General features: G+C 35.0%; 1 protein-coding gene across 3 annotated transcripts in view; it reads left to right on the top strand.

The window, feature by feature from the left end:
* Window positions 1-17883, top strand: part of ABI3BP (ABI family member 3 binding protein) — a 144728-nt gene that overhangs the window by 24675 nt on the left and 102170 nt on the right. For all 3 annotated transcript variants that reach the window (XM_071561311.1, XM_071561304.1, XM_071561297.1), the window contains exons 3-5: window positions 4656-4721; window positions 7002-7134; window positions 16425-16606. In XM_071561311.1, the coding sequence (XP_071417412.1) occupies window positions 4656-4721; window positions 7002-7134; window positions 16425-16606 (381 nt within the window). The remainder of the gene's footprint in view (window positions 1-4655; window positions 4722-7001; window positions 7135-16424; window positions 16607-17883) is intronic.

Here is a 17883-nt window from a genome sequence, read left to right as displayed (position 1 = left end):
ATGATTAAAACATTGACATGTCAGGATTTGATCTTTGGTAAATCTGTTCACTCTCTAAGGATTTTCCTTTTGCTTTCTTTAAGTTTTTCTAGTCTGAAATGTGTCTGGGTTACCCCCATCATTGTAATGCCAGTGATCTTGGTCTAAGACAAGGGGAAAGAAATGATAATTGCCATCTTTCAGGTGAGGTCAGTTCAGGCTATTGTGGGTGTTTGCCCCAGGCTAAGAACTGCAGAATGAAAAATTAAAAAGTAAGACACAGAATAATTAAGATACGGTAGACTTTGATTAGATCACTGTGGCAAAGGTTAACTTTTCCTTTCATGAGTTTTTACTCTTGAGATCTCTCTGTAATTCGATTACCAATCCGGTGTTTGTCTTCATAACCATCACTTAAGTTGTGTCTGACTTATCTGATGTATCCCATGTGTAACTTTTGAATCAGTTCACTAAGAATGGTGTACAGGATTTTCTGTAGTATATGGAAATACATATATATGTGCATTAGGCATAATAATACGTGCGTAACTCTATTGCAGGAGTAGTGAGGATTAATATTTTCAGGTACTTTGGGATCTTTGGAAAGAGGAAAAATATGTGCAGGTCATTTGCACTTCCTATTTAATAGTAAGTTTTGCAAAACTGAAAACAGCAGGGTTAACATCACGTGGAACTTAAGGGGTTTTGGTATTTTATAACCTTAAAGTTAATAGTTAATGCCTGGAAACTGTAGGCACCTTTCTTTAGCTTTACAGCACATCAGAATGCTATCCATATACATATTCATTAAAGCCTATCATTAAGCACTCCTGATCTTGAAACAACAAATAACAGAAGTTGAGAAACCCCACAATGCATACAGCCTGTAAGAAAACGACCATTTGTCCTTTCTAACAAAGGGTATAGGTCCACACAGCAGAATGAAATGCCTTCCAGACATGTCCTTGATTTAGCTCTGCCTCCCTGGTTTTGTTAACAGAGCAGTATAATTCTGTTTGGAATAATTGTCCTCAGCCGGAACAGGAATAAGGGAGATGAAGTAACAATTTTTTTTTTTAAACAAGTGACGCAAGATACAGAATAATATGAATTTCTAAGACCCATGACTTCCATACTTCCAACCCAGTCACACGGTTGATTAAGATAAAATTCATTGTCTTCTGCAGGGTCACACACCTCCTATGATATCCAAATGTAATTTCAACTAGATGAATGAAAAGGTGAATAGACAGATCCAAAAGTTCTGGGCTTGGCTTAGATCTTTATCTAAATTTGTTCAGTCTGCCTGACTCACAAAAAAGGAGTATTTACTTGAGAAATTTGTGTTAGTTTTTTTCTAGCTTGGCTAGGAAGATTGCAAGCCAGCCTTGTAGGGACAGCTGATACAGTTGAAGTAACCCAAAAAATTGGGTGGAGACAGGAAAATTTTGTAAGAATGAACAGTAATTACTTAATAGAGTGAACGAAATCAATTTCCCTTTCAGTTTCTAAAACCAGCTCAAAGTTGGGCAATGCTTTTCCTTTCTTAAACAAGACTTGTACAATGTAGGAGGAGAATGTATTGGTAATTTTGCTTTATAGCAACCATAATAAGTGAGAGGTGAATTTTCATATATGTATATATGACAGAATTCTAGTACTACCTTAAACACATTTTAAAAATTATAATTCAGGGATCTGTGTTAGAGCAGTCCTTAGCTAAAAGATGTTGTGGTGCAGTTTCATATATCTGATCTATTACCAGAGAAGTGCAGATGTATTGGCTAAATGCTTTCCAAGATGCCAAAGAATGTGAACATTAATTCAGCATTACGTTGCCTCCTGACAGCTTCCAATAAAACCAGATTCTCCTTGCTAATCTTAGCTGACCCTATTGGAATAGAGGACCTGGAGGAGGTCAGCAGATGCCCCTGCATTTAAATAAGTGAAGTGACCAGCAGCATCTTCATTCATGACAGCCTCTTTGTCCCACTTCTCTGTTTTTTCCCATGCTTGTTACACTACAATACTTTTGATCCTTCCCTTTCTCCACCTTTGGCCTTCACCTTTAACAACATCCTGTAGTAAGTCTTTAGCAATCCCTCAACGCAGATTAAGGAATTTCAGCCTGAGTTAAAAAACACTTTGTTTTGATTTCTGAATTCACTGATCTATGAATTTTAATGATAAGTTTGTAACACTTAGGTTTAAAATTTATTCTGAGTTTATCAGTGAGTTCATTCTTGCATTGTTTTACTTTCAGCTGCATTTCTATACTGGCAGAACCCTGAAGTGAATAATATGCTTGAACAAAAGCAGAATTTGCTGGCATTTTGTAGTGCAAGTTAGTTGTCTGGTGCCACTGATTTGATAGCCTAGCTGATGGCACGTGGAAGTAAGTGTTCTCCTAAATGAGTTGGATGTGTCAGTGGCATGTATTTTTGTTAAATTCTGGTTGTCTTAAGATGTTAAGGTGGATAATAGAAGCTTTTTTTCTTTTAGTAATTTTATTCATTATTACAGAATCCCAGTCAGTCGGTTTTTCTCTTACAAGGACACCAAAGTGCAGGTTTACTTCTGTGAAACTTTGTGGTCTTTGAAATGTTTCTTCTGTGGTAAATTGTAGCTGTACCTGTACAGGTGGTGTGCATGTCTTTTGGGCTGTCTGGATAAAAAGGAACCTGAGTGACTGAAGGAGTTCAGAAAACTGTTTCATCTAACTGGTGACAGTTCATTGAGCTGTAGTAGCCTTGATGTTTAAAAGCTAAAACAAGATGACAATGTTTCTGTCTAATATCTTTGAGAAGGGGGAAGAAAAGAATATGTACTGAACAGATATTCATATCTCTGTTGTACCTATTGAATGCTATAGATACAAATACTGTTGCTTTACAAAGACTAATGTCTTAGGTGAGTGACTATTCTTCCCTTCTGATTTAGAAATCATTTGATAAGGTGTATGTACCTGCAGGAGTGCTGTGCTGTCATTCAAAGTGGCCTTGCTTTATTGTCCTGTGGACATTTAAACTTGAAAGAGAAGTTTGTTTCACGGATGTTTTGGTGCCTCTGAACTGAATGGGCAAAAAAGTCCATGTTTGGGTAATTACACTGCAAAGAATTAGACTTGTATTTATTGGCTGACACCTCTCTGGTACATCTGGGCATTTCCCTACAGTACTTAAGGGCTAAAGAATTGAAGGTGGTCACTATTTGGACTTTGTTTCTTACCTGAAAGGAACTCTTAGCCAATATATTTGTCATTCTATCTTTGATAAAGGGGGCTAGAGAGTAGATTCAAATAAGTAGATTTATTAAGATAGTGTTATAGTAGCGGCCCTCTAAGAATGTGTTAGGAATCAAGGATGCACTAAGATTTTAATAGGAAATTTGCAAATGTATTTCAAACTGAACTTTTTTAAGTTTTCATTGTTCTGTAGAGATCCTTCATTTGTGAGACTGGTTCTTTCAATATGAGAGGCAGATGCAAGATACATCCTACATTTCTATCCTATATTTCTCTGTTATATACTGATGAATATCGAAATGATTTCTGGAGGCAGGAGCTGGATTTGTGTATCTGTGTCCAGATATTTCAACAATAATCTTAATTATGTAACTATCCTTGTCTTTCTAAATACAGTTCAAAGAAGAGAAGAAATATTCTTTTGCAAACAGAATTGATTATGTGATTTGTTTTTACTTGAGGTTATAATTTCATTTTAGAAATGCACTTTTCTTTTTTAAATATACTGCAGTGTAAATAGTTGTTATATTCTGTGAATCATAATGACATATAGACAATTATAATTTTATGACTGAAAGTCACCTTCTGCTACCTCTTCTTATTTTAGCAATTTGACTTTTAAGCATTAAGACGAACTAGCACAAGCTAAATTATGGTTGTATTTAGGTTTTGGTATTTAGAGCATTATCTTTTTCTTTTCCTGTGTTGCTCATCTGTCGCCATGATTCCTCCTTCTTATAGACATGAATTTGTAGAGTGGATTATGCATATATAGATAGCATAAAAGAACAAAAATTATTCCAAAATAGTTCTTGCAGCTTGGTAGACTTTAATACATGAATGAGACAATGTTTTAAGGCCCCAAAAATGAACTGAGTCATAGCAGCATCAGATGATTTCTTGATTGTGATGATGACTGATGCATATATTTCCCAGAAAGAAGACTGAATCAGTGTGAAAATTCAGTGGTCTCCTGAGCTTAATAAAAGAAACATTAAATTGCAGTGGAGTACTAAGAAAGAACTCCCACTTCTAAACGTGAATCAGGGCTCATCATGTGATATTAAACAAACTGTCTGCATTTCTTGATTTCAGATACCTTGCATATAGAATGTGTATTGAAACCATTTAAAAACAATATTTAAACAATTAAAATGCATCCTTAGTATGAGTTGCCAGTGATTTCAATAAATAGAAACAATGACGTGGAGCTGGGGGTGGTTTTCTCCACACTGGCACAGCCTTCTCAAAGTCATTTTAATCAAAGCATTTAGAATTTTGAACTCCATAAATCTTAAAGACACACCTAAAGATCACAAAGATTAGATAATGTGTCAAGCATTCACTGAATATTTGACTTATTCTTATTAATAGATTAATCATTTTAAATAGGTAATGTGTCTGTACTAATTGCTTTTGTCTTCATTTACAGATGCAGAGCCAAGGTATTTGGTTTCAGTAAGACCAGCACGTGTTTCAAACAAGAAATCTTGTTCAGGTATTTTAACATGACTGCATCTCTTTCTCAAAGTATTTGAAAGAAGAATCCAACTTTAATATGGAGATGACTCTCAGTACCACTGGATTTTTGTAAAAAATAAACTGATGCCCCATTCCTGGAAACACTCAAGGTCAGGTTGGATGGGGCTGTGAGAAACCTGATCCAGTTCAAGGTGCCCCTACTAATTGCAGGGGGCTTGGACTTTTAAAAGGCGCTTTTTAAAAGGGCATTTAAAGGTCCCTTCCAACACAAAGTATTCTATGATTCTATGATCTTTATATTATTTGTTTTCTAGTTTCATATAACTGCTTGGGGTGAATTTCCTCTTGGTTTTGGGCAGAAATAAAACCGTATGTCAGGAAAGATTCTGGCAAGTGATATACCTTTCAGAGGCAACACATATATATCATATATAAATAAATATAGAGATATAGATATCCCAAACCCCAAAAAACCAAAAAATGCCTAATGCACTATTTGGAAATTATAAATTTTTGTATCTAAAGTCTACAGAAATGGATTTGTGGAACAAGATTCAGATAATTGACTTTTCAGTCCAGAAAAGTTGTAAAAACATCTAATGGTTTAACGCTAGCTAGATGTGTGGGAAGGGTTTTTTTGTGGCAATAGTTAAACTGGACAAACTACCAAGAAATGTGGTGAAGTCTGAGTTGCTGCAATTTTCAATTTACAAATGAAGACTCATTGCATTTCTAGAAAAGACACTGTAGTTCAAACTGCTATTAATACAGAAGAATTGTATGGTTTGTATTCATATAGCTCAGCACAGATGATAATCAAGATAATCTCTATTTTTACAGTGTATAAGTCAATGCTAATGACATATAAAATTCCTAATCAATGTTATATATAGGTCCTCCCAAAAATCAGTTTGATTTCAAGATATATGAAAGCCTGTTTTTTTCCTTTCAATTAAACTAACATCTTTTCCATATTTCCTCAAAACCAGATCAAGAACGGGATTTTGCTAGAAGTAGCAAATTTGCTAGTTAGCTTAGTGAATGAGCAAGCTGTTTGAATTTTTTATTAAAAAATGGTGAAAGAGTGTAAAAATTCGTCCAGAAAACAAGATAATTATTTGGACATTTGCCCTTATGGAAGTATCTTATGTTCCACAGTATTTCAAAGCATGTCATACTTGCTCTTAAGCATAGACTGTAGTTTTGCTTAGGTTTGGGGGTTTTGTGACAACATATTTATCATCAATACAGTGTAAAAACTCACTAAATTGACGCCCATGCATTGGTTGAAAGTACAAATCAGACTGTCACTGGGCCTTGTTAAGTGATGAGATAACAGGGTTTGAAAGGCATGAGAAAAAAAAGTTAATCAGATCTCTTTCACAGCAGTGAGAAATGGTACTATTAGAGCAGTGGCTTATAAACTTTCAGGGAATATGTGGTCACCCTTACATTTTGAGGAGATATCCTTTAGATTTTTGAAGTAGCCAATGTGATGTAAATAACATATCAATTTCTTTTAATTAATCATCTTCCAAACACCACTCCTTGGGCTTACAGCAGTCCATAAACTACAGGTTCAGAACAGTTTCCCTAGATCACTTGTCCACTTGTTTATTTCCATCTATTAGCTTTCGAACTTTCTTTAAATAAAGTTCATCCTCCATACCAGAGTTGTGCACCTTTATTCAGAGCAAAGATAAAGTTAAGGATCATGCAAAAGCTGAACATGTTCAATACAGTAGGTAGTGAGAAAAATCCCACAGATACAGACACCAACTCAGATCTGCCTACATTTAAAAGCAAAAGAACTTCTGTAGGTTTTATTTTGCTCTTGATGAAGAACACTTTAGAAAGTGTTAATTATCTGTGGGCATATTTTCAGTGTTACTAGGGGACCTGCCAAAAAATTATTACTTCTGTCACACCCAAAGAGAGACTTCCTGATGTCCTGAGCTCTGTGTCATACCTTCTGTGATATGGGCCAAGACATCCAGAGCTTTGAAGTTGATCTACATATAGCTTATTCTTATACTAAGCATACACAAACTGCTAATTGCTCATTTTCAAAATCCAAGTTTAACTAGAATATTAGGCTGAAAAAAACATCACAGTCACTGTCTTTGCCGCTTTTATACATTAGAAATGGTGACCATGAAAAAAAAAGAACTGTTGTATCTTTCCCTTCAAGCTTAGAAGAGAAGTAGGTCTTAATTTACTTTATTATTCAAGGGCAAAAAACTTCCCCTCACATAGTGGAGGGGAGAGAAATTAACCTTATATGTTTCTCATGTAGGTCGGACCAAGACACAAAAGCCTCTGCAGCTGGTAGTTGGCACTCTCACCCCAACCTCTGTATTTCTGTCTTGGGGCATCCTCGTCAACCCTCAACATGACTGGACAGCAACAAATAACTGTGCTAGTGACAGGTAACATAACAGGAAAACTTTTTTTTGTTACTATCATGATTTAATTCAGTGCAGCTCTCTGCTGTTGTTAAAATAAGTTTTAAAGTGGAGATTAAACTGTTGGGCACAAGAGTTCTGAATGTGAAGCTTTCTCATTCATTTAGGGCTTTGCAAGCCTTTACTTGTCTTGAGTGCAAATTTAGTCAGACATCTACATGCCAAAGTACAAATTTTGCTATTTCACACTACATCCTTTGTTCTTAAACCAATGGCCCTGGCTTTACCTTCAGTAATACCTGAATCAATTGGAAGAAATATTGTTAAATCATAGTAAATATTTTTCTTTAAATCTGGCTGAATAAAAGTAAAAGAAGTTGTCTGTTGTCTGTAAGGCATCATAGGGAATGATGCCTTATTTTAATGCTGTTTGATTTTTGTTTCCTGTATTCAATCTTATCACTAAAACTATTTTCCTGCTATTGATACAGTACAGTTTTCATTAATTTTCTGTTGTAAGGTAAAGATGATCTCTTCTACTGGAACATTTTTGGTTTGCTGCAATTATTTAATGGGTGATACAGTAGGTGGGGAGCTGAGGAAGACTCACCAAGTACAGTTTCAAGAGAAGTTACAGTGCTGGGGAGCTTCTCAATAAAGCGTATCCTTACATTTTAGGCAACTCTTCGCAGATGAATAAAATTCACTATTTGCAATTATTTAAATTGTTATTACAGTGGTTTTCCCTGCTTTGTCATTTTGGTGTTCTCTTTGTATTCTTCCTTTTGTGACAGAAGAATCTTTTTTTTCCCTTCATTTACATTGCATGAAGTTCTATTTGACTCAACAGTGTTTTGTAAAACCAACAAGAAAGTTTGGGCACCTGTGTTTGGGATGCATCTACATCTAGTTTTTCACTGTTACCTTTCAGGGGTTTAAAGCATTTTTTTACATTATTCAGAACATTTTCCCCCCTGTCTAATATTTGTCTAACTACTGTCTAATATAGACTTGAGTCTTCTTACTTGGGTGTTCATAATAAAACTCCCATTGATGACATAAAACTGGATGTCAAACAGAGATTGTATCATAAAAATCATCCCATGTAACCAATGTGACCTTTTTCTTAACTCCGAGAAGTTTTGAACTAACCCTTTCCAACCTTCAAAAATTTGTTCTGAACAAATTCAGATCTTCATCACCAACCAGAACTTCAAACATTGTTGAAGAAAACAACATTAATGTTTATTAGGAAGTTATTATGGAATATTAGTAAATGTGCAAGAATGTATTTTGATTGGATTTTTTTTCAGTAGAAATAAAAGTTGGTTTAGGCTTAAACTTTGCTCTTTCATTCAAGAAAGAAGCAAATATTTTCCCACAGTAAGCAATTGAGGAAATGAGCAGATCATGGAGGAACCTATAAATTATTCTCTGCATATAATTTTAGCACCAATTTTACTGGGGAACTGTGTCAACACCTAAGTTACAGTACTCTTATGCAGTGGGAAGGAAGAACACTTTAGAAGAATCCTATATCCTGTACTAATCCACCTGGAAATTCAAGGCATATGTTATCCACTGCAATACCTTCATCAGCTTTGGGGTTTCTCATCAGTAGCTGAATTTTCTTTTTTGACATTCATTGACTCAAAGTTTGAACAAACTCTTTAACATGGTATGGAATGTTTTCCAGTTAGTGCGGTCTGCTACTGGTGTCTCGTTTCTTTAGAATATGTTCTATATGTTTGCTACTGTGACCTAAGAGACTTGATTTTGTGGTGTCCTTGTGTCAGGTAATTGTACACTGGTTTTTAGTTAAGTGTTGTTTAGTTCAGTCAATTGATTCCTCTCAGGGAATACTTTTAATGTGCCCTCCATTTAATTGGGATGTTATCAGGCCGTACTAAAGTACTGTCTATGTATTTCCCTATTTCCCCCATAAAATGCCTTGCCTGTAAGAGTTGTATCAATCACTTTGTTTGAATATCTCCATGTACTTCCACTCTAAAGATACACTGACCCTTAGGAGTAGCTAGTTTAAAAACATGGAAATTGAGCTACAAATGGTCATATTAAAATGTGGGTATGTACCTATGAGCAGATTTCTATTTTGCAATCAAACAGAGCAATAAAGTTAATGAAGAAAAAAAGGTCACTTAAGTGGTGCTCTTATTTTCTTTTCCTTTACTGGACCATAGTGCTTGTGATTTGTATAAATTATGAGAACAATTTTCCATGAGACCATATTGTGCATATCTGTAATTCCAAAAGATATTAGTTCCACATATACTTCGAGTCAGTGTATAGGAAAAAAAAATTAATTTTTGATAATAATTTGAATGGCAGTTGATAATGTAGGATAAAAAAATTGGGAAGTAGCCCACTCTTAGCAAGTTAGCGTTACGTTAGAAGTACAAGATTTAAAAAACAGGTAATAGATTCATCAACATTTCTGACTCTTGCAAGGAAAGTCTATTGACTTACTAGATCCTTTTTCACCTGGCCTGTTCTCCTTACTGTGATGCATTGCAATGTCCTGTTAATCATCCTCCAGATTGCTGTTATGAGTAACCTCTGATCTCTGACTGTGGCATTATGTGGCAGTCAGGACCTCCTAACTCTATTCCATCAGTAAATATCCCACTACATTTCCCATTTGTGACTCTGCATGACCTGATATGGAATCACTGTTCTTGGCCTCGGATTTTGCCATCCCTGGGTGGACGTTAGGCTTTTGTACAAATGTTGCATAATATAAGCTATTTGAATGTGTAACTGAGTAAGAAGATGAAAACCACATGGAATAGCACAGATCTGCTGGCCAAGATTTTCTCTGGTGTGAGTCTGATCTCAATGGGATTTTCCTCAGAAGATCTGATTTTGTAAGCAAATGAGTTTGGAGTAAGAGGTGCCATGATCTTGAAGGGTGATGGTGTCTTTTGTTGCTTCAGTGACATTTTTGCTTGTTTCTTGAGGGCACATAATGGTCTTCTGTATCTACAAAATGCTTTTTAAGAAACTCAGTGAAGAAAAGGTTCCTGGGACATTTTTAAACGACCCATTCTTTACTTGCTCAACTCTAGAGATTAAGAGCATAATCTAATGGAGTAAAATGTATTTCCTTCAAGATAACCCCAAAGGCTAATTCCTTGTTAAAGCAAAGGTATTCACTGCCATTTTTGTTGACCAAAATTATTTGAAAGGTCAAATTTTGTAGCCTTCTAAAAGTGACTATTATCTCTGATCAGAACCTTAAAAAGTTACTATTATCTCTGTCAGAGCCTTAGCACTAGAATGAAAACACAAACCAAACAAAAACACCTAAACCAAAAAACTCAGGTGATTAGATTTCTGTAACTGGTGAAAACCACATAACACTGAAGTATTCCACTATGTGGAGTTAGCTTTCTCAGCATCCTCCATTTTCTGACATCGGTGTGGAGTAGTTAATGAGGGAGGGCGGCAAAGTCATGATAACCTGCTGCACAGTCATGTTCCGTTTCTGTTGTTATTATTTCCAAGAGAATAGAGACTTGTCTCTGCCTTTCTATATTCAAACAAACATTAGTGGACTGAGCTGTCATACTAAACATACTGGGGATATCTTTCATTTAGGTCTGAAAAAGAGGGACTGCTCCATAGATAATTGCATTTGCTTTGATTAGAACAACTCTGAAGATCCCAAAATGAATCCAGGGATCAAAAAAAGCGGACTTTCATTTTCAGTTCTTTAGGAGGGAAAGTCAGGGGAAGGAAAAGAAAGTGGGATTTTTTCATGTTAGATAAAAACAGGGTGTGTAGATACAGTAAAATAAAATATTCTATTGAGTGGATTCTACAGAAAAACAAACATGCTTTCAGGCACATATGAAATAGACACTTAAAACCTGAAGTTATGTTTTTTTAAGTTAAAAATGTTGAAAAATTCACATTGGCATTGTTTAAATTTGTGTACCTGAGATTTAAATGTCCTAATGCCGTACTTGCAAATAGTGCATATTTTGTAATTTCTTGAGTTTGTATGTGCTGCTTTAAAAAAAAAAAAAAGTCAGAAAAATAGTGAGGAAACACCAGAGAGGAATCCCTACTTAGACTTGACAGTGTATAGTACACAGAAGTAGGGTTTTAAAAACCCTAAATTCAGAAATACGTGCCGATCTTCTGTGCCTATCTTCAAACCTTTCTCACTATGCAGCTGCCAACATCATCATAATTTGTATTGCAAGTGTCATACAAAATGTATTTTAAACTTAGAAGAATTTCTTAAGGTAAACATACAGCAGCAAGTACAATTTTAGAGTTTCAGATGCTTTTGAGTAACTGCTGTGGGAGTATATACTAAAAGCTTGTTTAAACATGGAATAACTTATTGTTCAGCCTCTCTTTCTTCAGAGCCTCTCACTTCTCAATTTCTTTCAGTCATTCTACTAAAATTTTACATGAAAAAAGTGAATGTTAGTGATCATATGAAAGTGAAAACTAAATTAGAAGTTGCTTTGCAAACTTAACTGGTGACCTTACTGATGTAATCCTTTCAATCTTTTTATATATGTCTGTGTCTGTTCCTTTAAAGTAAACTTGGCCATAAAAAAGGGAAATAATATAATCAACTCCACGTGCCAATTTGTGAAACCCTCAGTATCTGAAAAATAATAGTTCAAACCATTTTTTTTACTGCTTTCTAACACTAAATGGATACTGTGCTCCTAATGAAGTCTAACAGTAAACAAATCAATAAATATCTTTTGTTAATAATCTTCATTTAGAAAGTCTGATTATATTTCTACGGACAAAAATGAAATTAGTTTTATTATCCCGTGTCTCTGGCAGCACAAAATCACAAAACTTTCCAAGGCTTAATTGTTTGTTTAGTGTTATGTGTTACTAAAATAGTCATGATTAAATTGTTTGGAGTTTTGGTTGGGATCTGGTTCCAAATAAACCCATGATATTTACACAAATTGATCTAGTCTGGAAATGTCATAAAACCATCTGCCTTATGAGATTTCCAGTATCTAATTGTGCCTGGATACTTGACTGTGCGAGCATTTTCTGGGAGTCTGACTGAAAAGAGATTTGGTTAAAAATTGGAAAAATAGCACTGGAATTCTTAGTAAGACAGAGTCATTCATACAGATAGAAAAAAATTATGTTTTGCTTAAACATCTTAGAATTTTACTTCTTTTAGTAGTAAATGAGATTTGCTGAATTTCAAAACCAAACCCCCTGCGTGCTGCTCCTTTCAAGCGGCCACAGTATTTTGATTCCTTGCGTAATGAAAAGGCTGTCTCTAAGCAGAGCACTGCCTTGCCTTGTAGAGTTTTAAAAAACAAACTGTGTAAACTGAACATAGAAGAGAAACACCCATTTCTGTTGGGCTGAGAGTTTTACATCCACTTTGCAGATACAGTAATCACTACAGGGGTTGGCCTATGGAGAATTATCCTACTCTTGTGGCTTCCTTGAATTGATGAAATTGGTCTTATTTCTGCCATCACATTTTGTGTGCATCATATGTGCAGGCAAGTAAAGTCAGAATATTGTAAAAGATAGAGCTCATTAATGTTGGCAAACACTAAACATACCATGTATATGGAGAGAGGATGTCTCAGCAAATGTAGCCTCTTTATTCTGCTACTGTTGTGGGTTTGATTTCTTGTTTTGGTTTGGGTGGGGGTTTTATTTGGTTTTTTTTTTGGGGGGAGAGGTCTTTTCCAACCCAATTGATTCTATGATTATTACAGGAATTACTTATTCTGAGTGGGACAGTACCCTTCACCTGCAAACGACCCCCTTTTTTAAAATTAATTAATGAAGCATTTCCTGTTGGGGGAGAGGTACTAATTTTTATGGCACTTAACAGAAGAGCTCTGATATTTTATAGAGTGTAAGCTGGAAAAGAAATAAAGTGAACCCTACAATCTTTTGATTAGTATTTGTTGTAAATAGAAATATGAGAGCTATTCAATAAACATTGTTCTGATAAAATGTACTCTTTTCATATTCCCCAAGAAAACAATTAAAGAATCAACATTAAATGCAAAATTAATTTATATATGTCTTTTTATCTTCTGAGAATCCAGATTAAAATAAATTCTTAGCAGGTGTCATTGGGTGTGCCACCTCTTAGCTGAGACATCTAACTAGTATTGGCAGCTGTGAATAGCTCTCCTAGGGCAGTTCTAAGGTGTATTACTTTGATATTAGCTCTAATGGGAAGTGTTTTATCTGAGAAACATGTAGTGTATCTTTTCTTTCTGTGTGAATGTGACAGTACTCTGTTTTCAGCCTGTCTTCTATCCTTTTGGGGGGAATTTATGGAGATGGCTCACTGAACATTTGCAGTTCAGGAGAAAGTTTGGCAGTTCTGATACACACAGCAGGCCATGAATTTTGTGCATGTATGTCACTCCCATGAGGAATAGATACACATGAGTGATGACTGGATCTTATTGCTTTCTCATGTCTTCAGTTACATGTGTTGATTGTTTGATAGTGTATTTCTTATAAAATTAAAGTTTGAAAAGGGGAGAAATTAAAATGATGGCAACATTCAATCAGTAAATTGTTTTTAGGCAGGCACTGACATTGTATTTTATTTGTCAGTTTTGTTTGCTCTGGTTTAACAATAAATTGTTGTTCTTTCATCACAAAATTTGACATTTCTGGATTTGTACTCCACAAACAAATCATTGCATTTCCCCAAAAGTGCATGTTGTTTACAATTTGGATATTTTTGATAGTCAAATGGTTGTGAATTGCAATTGTTAGATGGAACTTCATTTTTGTTGCTTTTTTATTGAAATGGTTGAGGAAGTTCTGTCATCACAGTCAGTGCTTTTAGAACTCACTATGGCAAGTTTGCAGTGAAATAACTGTATGCTTGGTAAAGCTTTTGCAGGCTTGGAAATCTTGGATTTGAGAGCACATTTGTTCAATGCTATATGTTTCTCTCTCTAATGGCATAGTTTGACACAACTATGAAAATCTTTCCAGATTTTTTAATAGTCTTGAATTTTAGTGAATTTTGTTGTTGTTTTTGTGCAAGTGTTCTTGGTATTTAATTCATGTTAGGGTGGAGGAATTCGCAGGTATGGAGACAGAAAATAGAAGCAAGTGGGAACAGCCACTTGAAATCCTATTCATTATGAACAAGTATTTAGTGGATTTTTTTCCTCCTCATTTCCGATGTAGTTATTCATTTAGACTATTCAATAACTGAACTGAACCGGTGTACTTTTGCTTCCATCACATACAATTACTTTATTTCTATCCCATCGAACTAAAACAGTTGGGAAAATATATGGATGAAGAAGAAAACAAATGAAAATTCCACTTTCAGGCATGGTGGGTAGAAGGGGGTTATTTCCACTTGAGATTCACATTTTGATCATAAATCTGTCTATACTTATTCCAAATCCCTTCCCAAAACACTGTATGGTGTCCAACAAGATACATTTATGTTGAAGATTGGGTTTGTTTATTACTGTTGCATCCTTTGCCTTTGACAGGGAGTTCAAGTAAGCTTTTCCTATCTGTTAATTTCTGTGTGACTATGTATGAATGCATTAAAAGGAAAAAGGAGAAGTTGTTTTCCTTAGTTTAATGATGCCGAGAGCTTCTTGTTAAAAATGTTCTTTGTCAGTTTAACTGATAATTGGATCTATTGTTTGACATGTGAAATTTGTGTAGATCACAACCTGCAGAATTAAGGAGGCAGATTACTCCTTAGTAGTCCAGGAAGTAATAAGAGAGAAGATATTCACTACTTGTCTTTTTTTGCCTTTTTTTCCCTTTCCTTTTGAAGTTTTAGGTGAGACTACGGCTTGCTTTGAACACAAAGCAGTACAGCTAATGGAGAGTTATGTGAGCTCACATAAATACTGATTTTGTAACCTGGCAAGGAACTTGAATGAGCTGAATTGTAGCAGCTAAAACAGATGAATCTGTATTTTTGGTACCAAGAAAAGAAAAAAAAAATTGACAGTTACAAGATAAAATATGTGAATAAAGTGGATAGTTTTGTATGGAAATATTTTCCATGATTGTCACTTGCCTTGTCTTAGGTTTGTTTTAATAATGAAATAGGAATTTCTGGGTACTCAGCAGTCATGTTTCGCATATACTCCACTCTGAAAGTGCTCTCCTGAAATTTGGCAAAACCAGCTTTTTCTATTGACTGCATTATATTTGGTCCACCAAGTAATTTTAGTCTGGACTTACTTTTGATACTTTTCAGTTGATAAAGAACTTTTTTTATTTGGTTTTGGGTTTTTTTCTTAAGTTCCCATCATTTCTCTCCATATGTTTGCCTAAACAATATCTGGAATAATTCTCACAACCTTAAATTGCAAGCCTTAAGTTGCTCTCTTCCAGTGTGGAAAACACAGTTACATGGAATTAATTCTTTTTCCATTGATATGAATGTGATATTTGCAATGTATTTGCATTATTTATGTTATGTGTAATAATTTTCAGTAATACTTGAATTAAAAAGTTGCCAAAACTCTCTTTCTTTTTACAAAAGTGGAAATATCCATTCCATTCTGTGATGATTCAGCCTATATATTGAAAATTAGACTGTAGTAGTCAGGGGAGTTCTTGTGCTGAAGCTCTCACCATTTCCATTGCATTGTTTTATATGGGTTAGCATTGCAGTCATACTTTTGCAGGGTGGTGCTGCTTGATAGTATTGGGCAATTTCTGTAGAAATGGTATTTAATCTCATAATCTATTAGCATTCATCACATTACTGATTTAAAATGCTGAAAGTAAAGTCTTGGTTTATTTTCTTGTTTAAAGTGTGGACAATGCATAATGGGATCACTGAATAAGGAATGTATTATACAAACATCAGTTTTTACTGGTATTCCCTTGAGAATGTTCTTGGACTTGTTTTAAGGGGAACACCTTTCACTGGGTGGATATAGAAAATTTTGAGAAATGGGTTGAGTAGTAGACACATGATTCTATTGACTAGTTCTGGCATATGTCAGATTCACAGGAACTGCTTGCAAAATGAGGTTTCAATTTGTGGTTAGAACCTCACACACAGGGTTGTTTGTGAATGAGAAGACTGTTCTCTTGCTCTTTTTATAATACTCCTAATATCAGGGTCTGTATGGCGGGGTACATGTATGTGGAATATATGCTGGCTTTTCTAATATTTGATGGCCATAGAGGGCCAGAAAGAACAAGAACAATGGAACAATTGTGGGTAGAAGTTTTTTATTAACTTCTCATGAAAATAGTTATAGCAAATTTCTTTGTGTAGATTTTTCTTTTCTCTTCTCTTTTCTTCTCCTGAACAGGTTCTATACAGTTCGCTACAGAGAAAAAGGAAAAGACAAGAAATGGGTTTTCCAGCTGTGCCCAGTTACAGAGACAGTGATTGACAATTTGAAGCCAAACACACATTATGAATTTGGAGTTAAAGACAATGTAGAGGATAGTATTTGGAGCAAGACTTTCAATCATAAGACAGTTCTCTCTAGTAAGTATTTGACAAAAATTGATCAATTAGCTACTCAGTTTATTTTTTTCCTCTATTATGATATTCCTTAGAGTAAGTTACTGATCAGGTTTTTATTGTTTAAATGCTCCTAACAAATTATTTCAGAAAGGTGAAACTAGAAATATTTTGTTTGAAAAACAGACACTTATTTTTCTGAAAGTTGTTCTCTTGTCATTGCAAATAGGGGATCTGCTGCAGGCTGGAGGAACTCTAACAGTGATTAGTTCAGATAAAAATGAAGTGTTGAGTTTGTATATTTTTACTTCTGACAGGATTCTAAGTTTTTTCCTTGGGTCATGAATAATATGATCAACTAATCAACTAATCTGTCAGCCTTCATCAAACTAATCCACTTATTTTCTCCCATTAACTAATTTGAGTTGATAGAAATTGTTATCCTCATTTAAATCTTCTTTTATGACTGCATTTATATTGATGCTGGTAAAAAGCTAGACAGGGCCTGTCCTATCCATCATGCATCACAATGGGCTCTTTATGACTGCTAGAAAGCTAAATTTGAAGCTAAGTTTTAGTCATGGAATTACATGAATTGTGTTTGAAGCACGCACTGTCATGTCTGCTTTTGCTTGTGTTTTCAAAGAGACAGTGTATTATGTCTCTGGCTGTTCTGTTAGTCATATTTGAAGATTTTTCTCTACAGTCCCAAGACGATGTAGGCAGAGTGGTGTCAAATTAACCCTTGAAAAAAATGTACTGCTTGAAGAATCACTCATATCAGTTGAGGAAATAGACATCAGCAGAGTCTTCCTCCTTCTAATGAAAGGAAGAGAGGATATAACAAATATTGCCCAATTTAATTTATTTTCCTCAAGCACAGTATTTCTTAAAATTATGTTGGCCAGAAGATGCTGCAAACTCCTATGCTTCGTACTTTTAGCTTGACGCAAAATGTGAAGAATGGAAATTCTCATAAGAGAGCCTCATATGAAATTTCCAGCTGAAATCTAATTTGGACAACTCGATATACTTAAGGAGAAGGTAGGGGCAGCCTTGCAACACTGCAAAAGGCTTCATACTACTCCCTAATAAAGAACTTTGCTGGTCTTCACTATAAAGTACAAAGCTGTAATGTTGAGGTACCTGCCCAGTGTTTGTAGAGTAATTTCAGCAGTCCAGAATAATGTCATTGTTATTCTATGATCTTAAAGTGGAGAATGGTGACAGCCTTTTCCCTCCCAAAAAAAACTTGCTTCACAGTACTAAAAATGGCTTACTAAATTGGCTGGTTTTTTCAC

The sequence above is a fragment of the Pithys albifrons genome, chromosome 1 (assembly GCF_047495875.1).
Source record: "Pithys albifrons albifrons isolate INPA30051 chromosome 1, PitAlb_v1, whole genome shotgun sequence".
NCBI lineage: Eukaryota > Metazoa > Chordata > Aves > Passeriformes > Thamnophilidae > Pithys > Pithys albifrons.
Note: the sequence above shows the minus strand (reverse complement) of the source record. Positions and strands in the feature narration are given on the sequence as shown.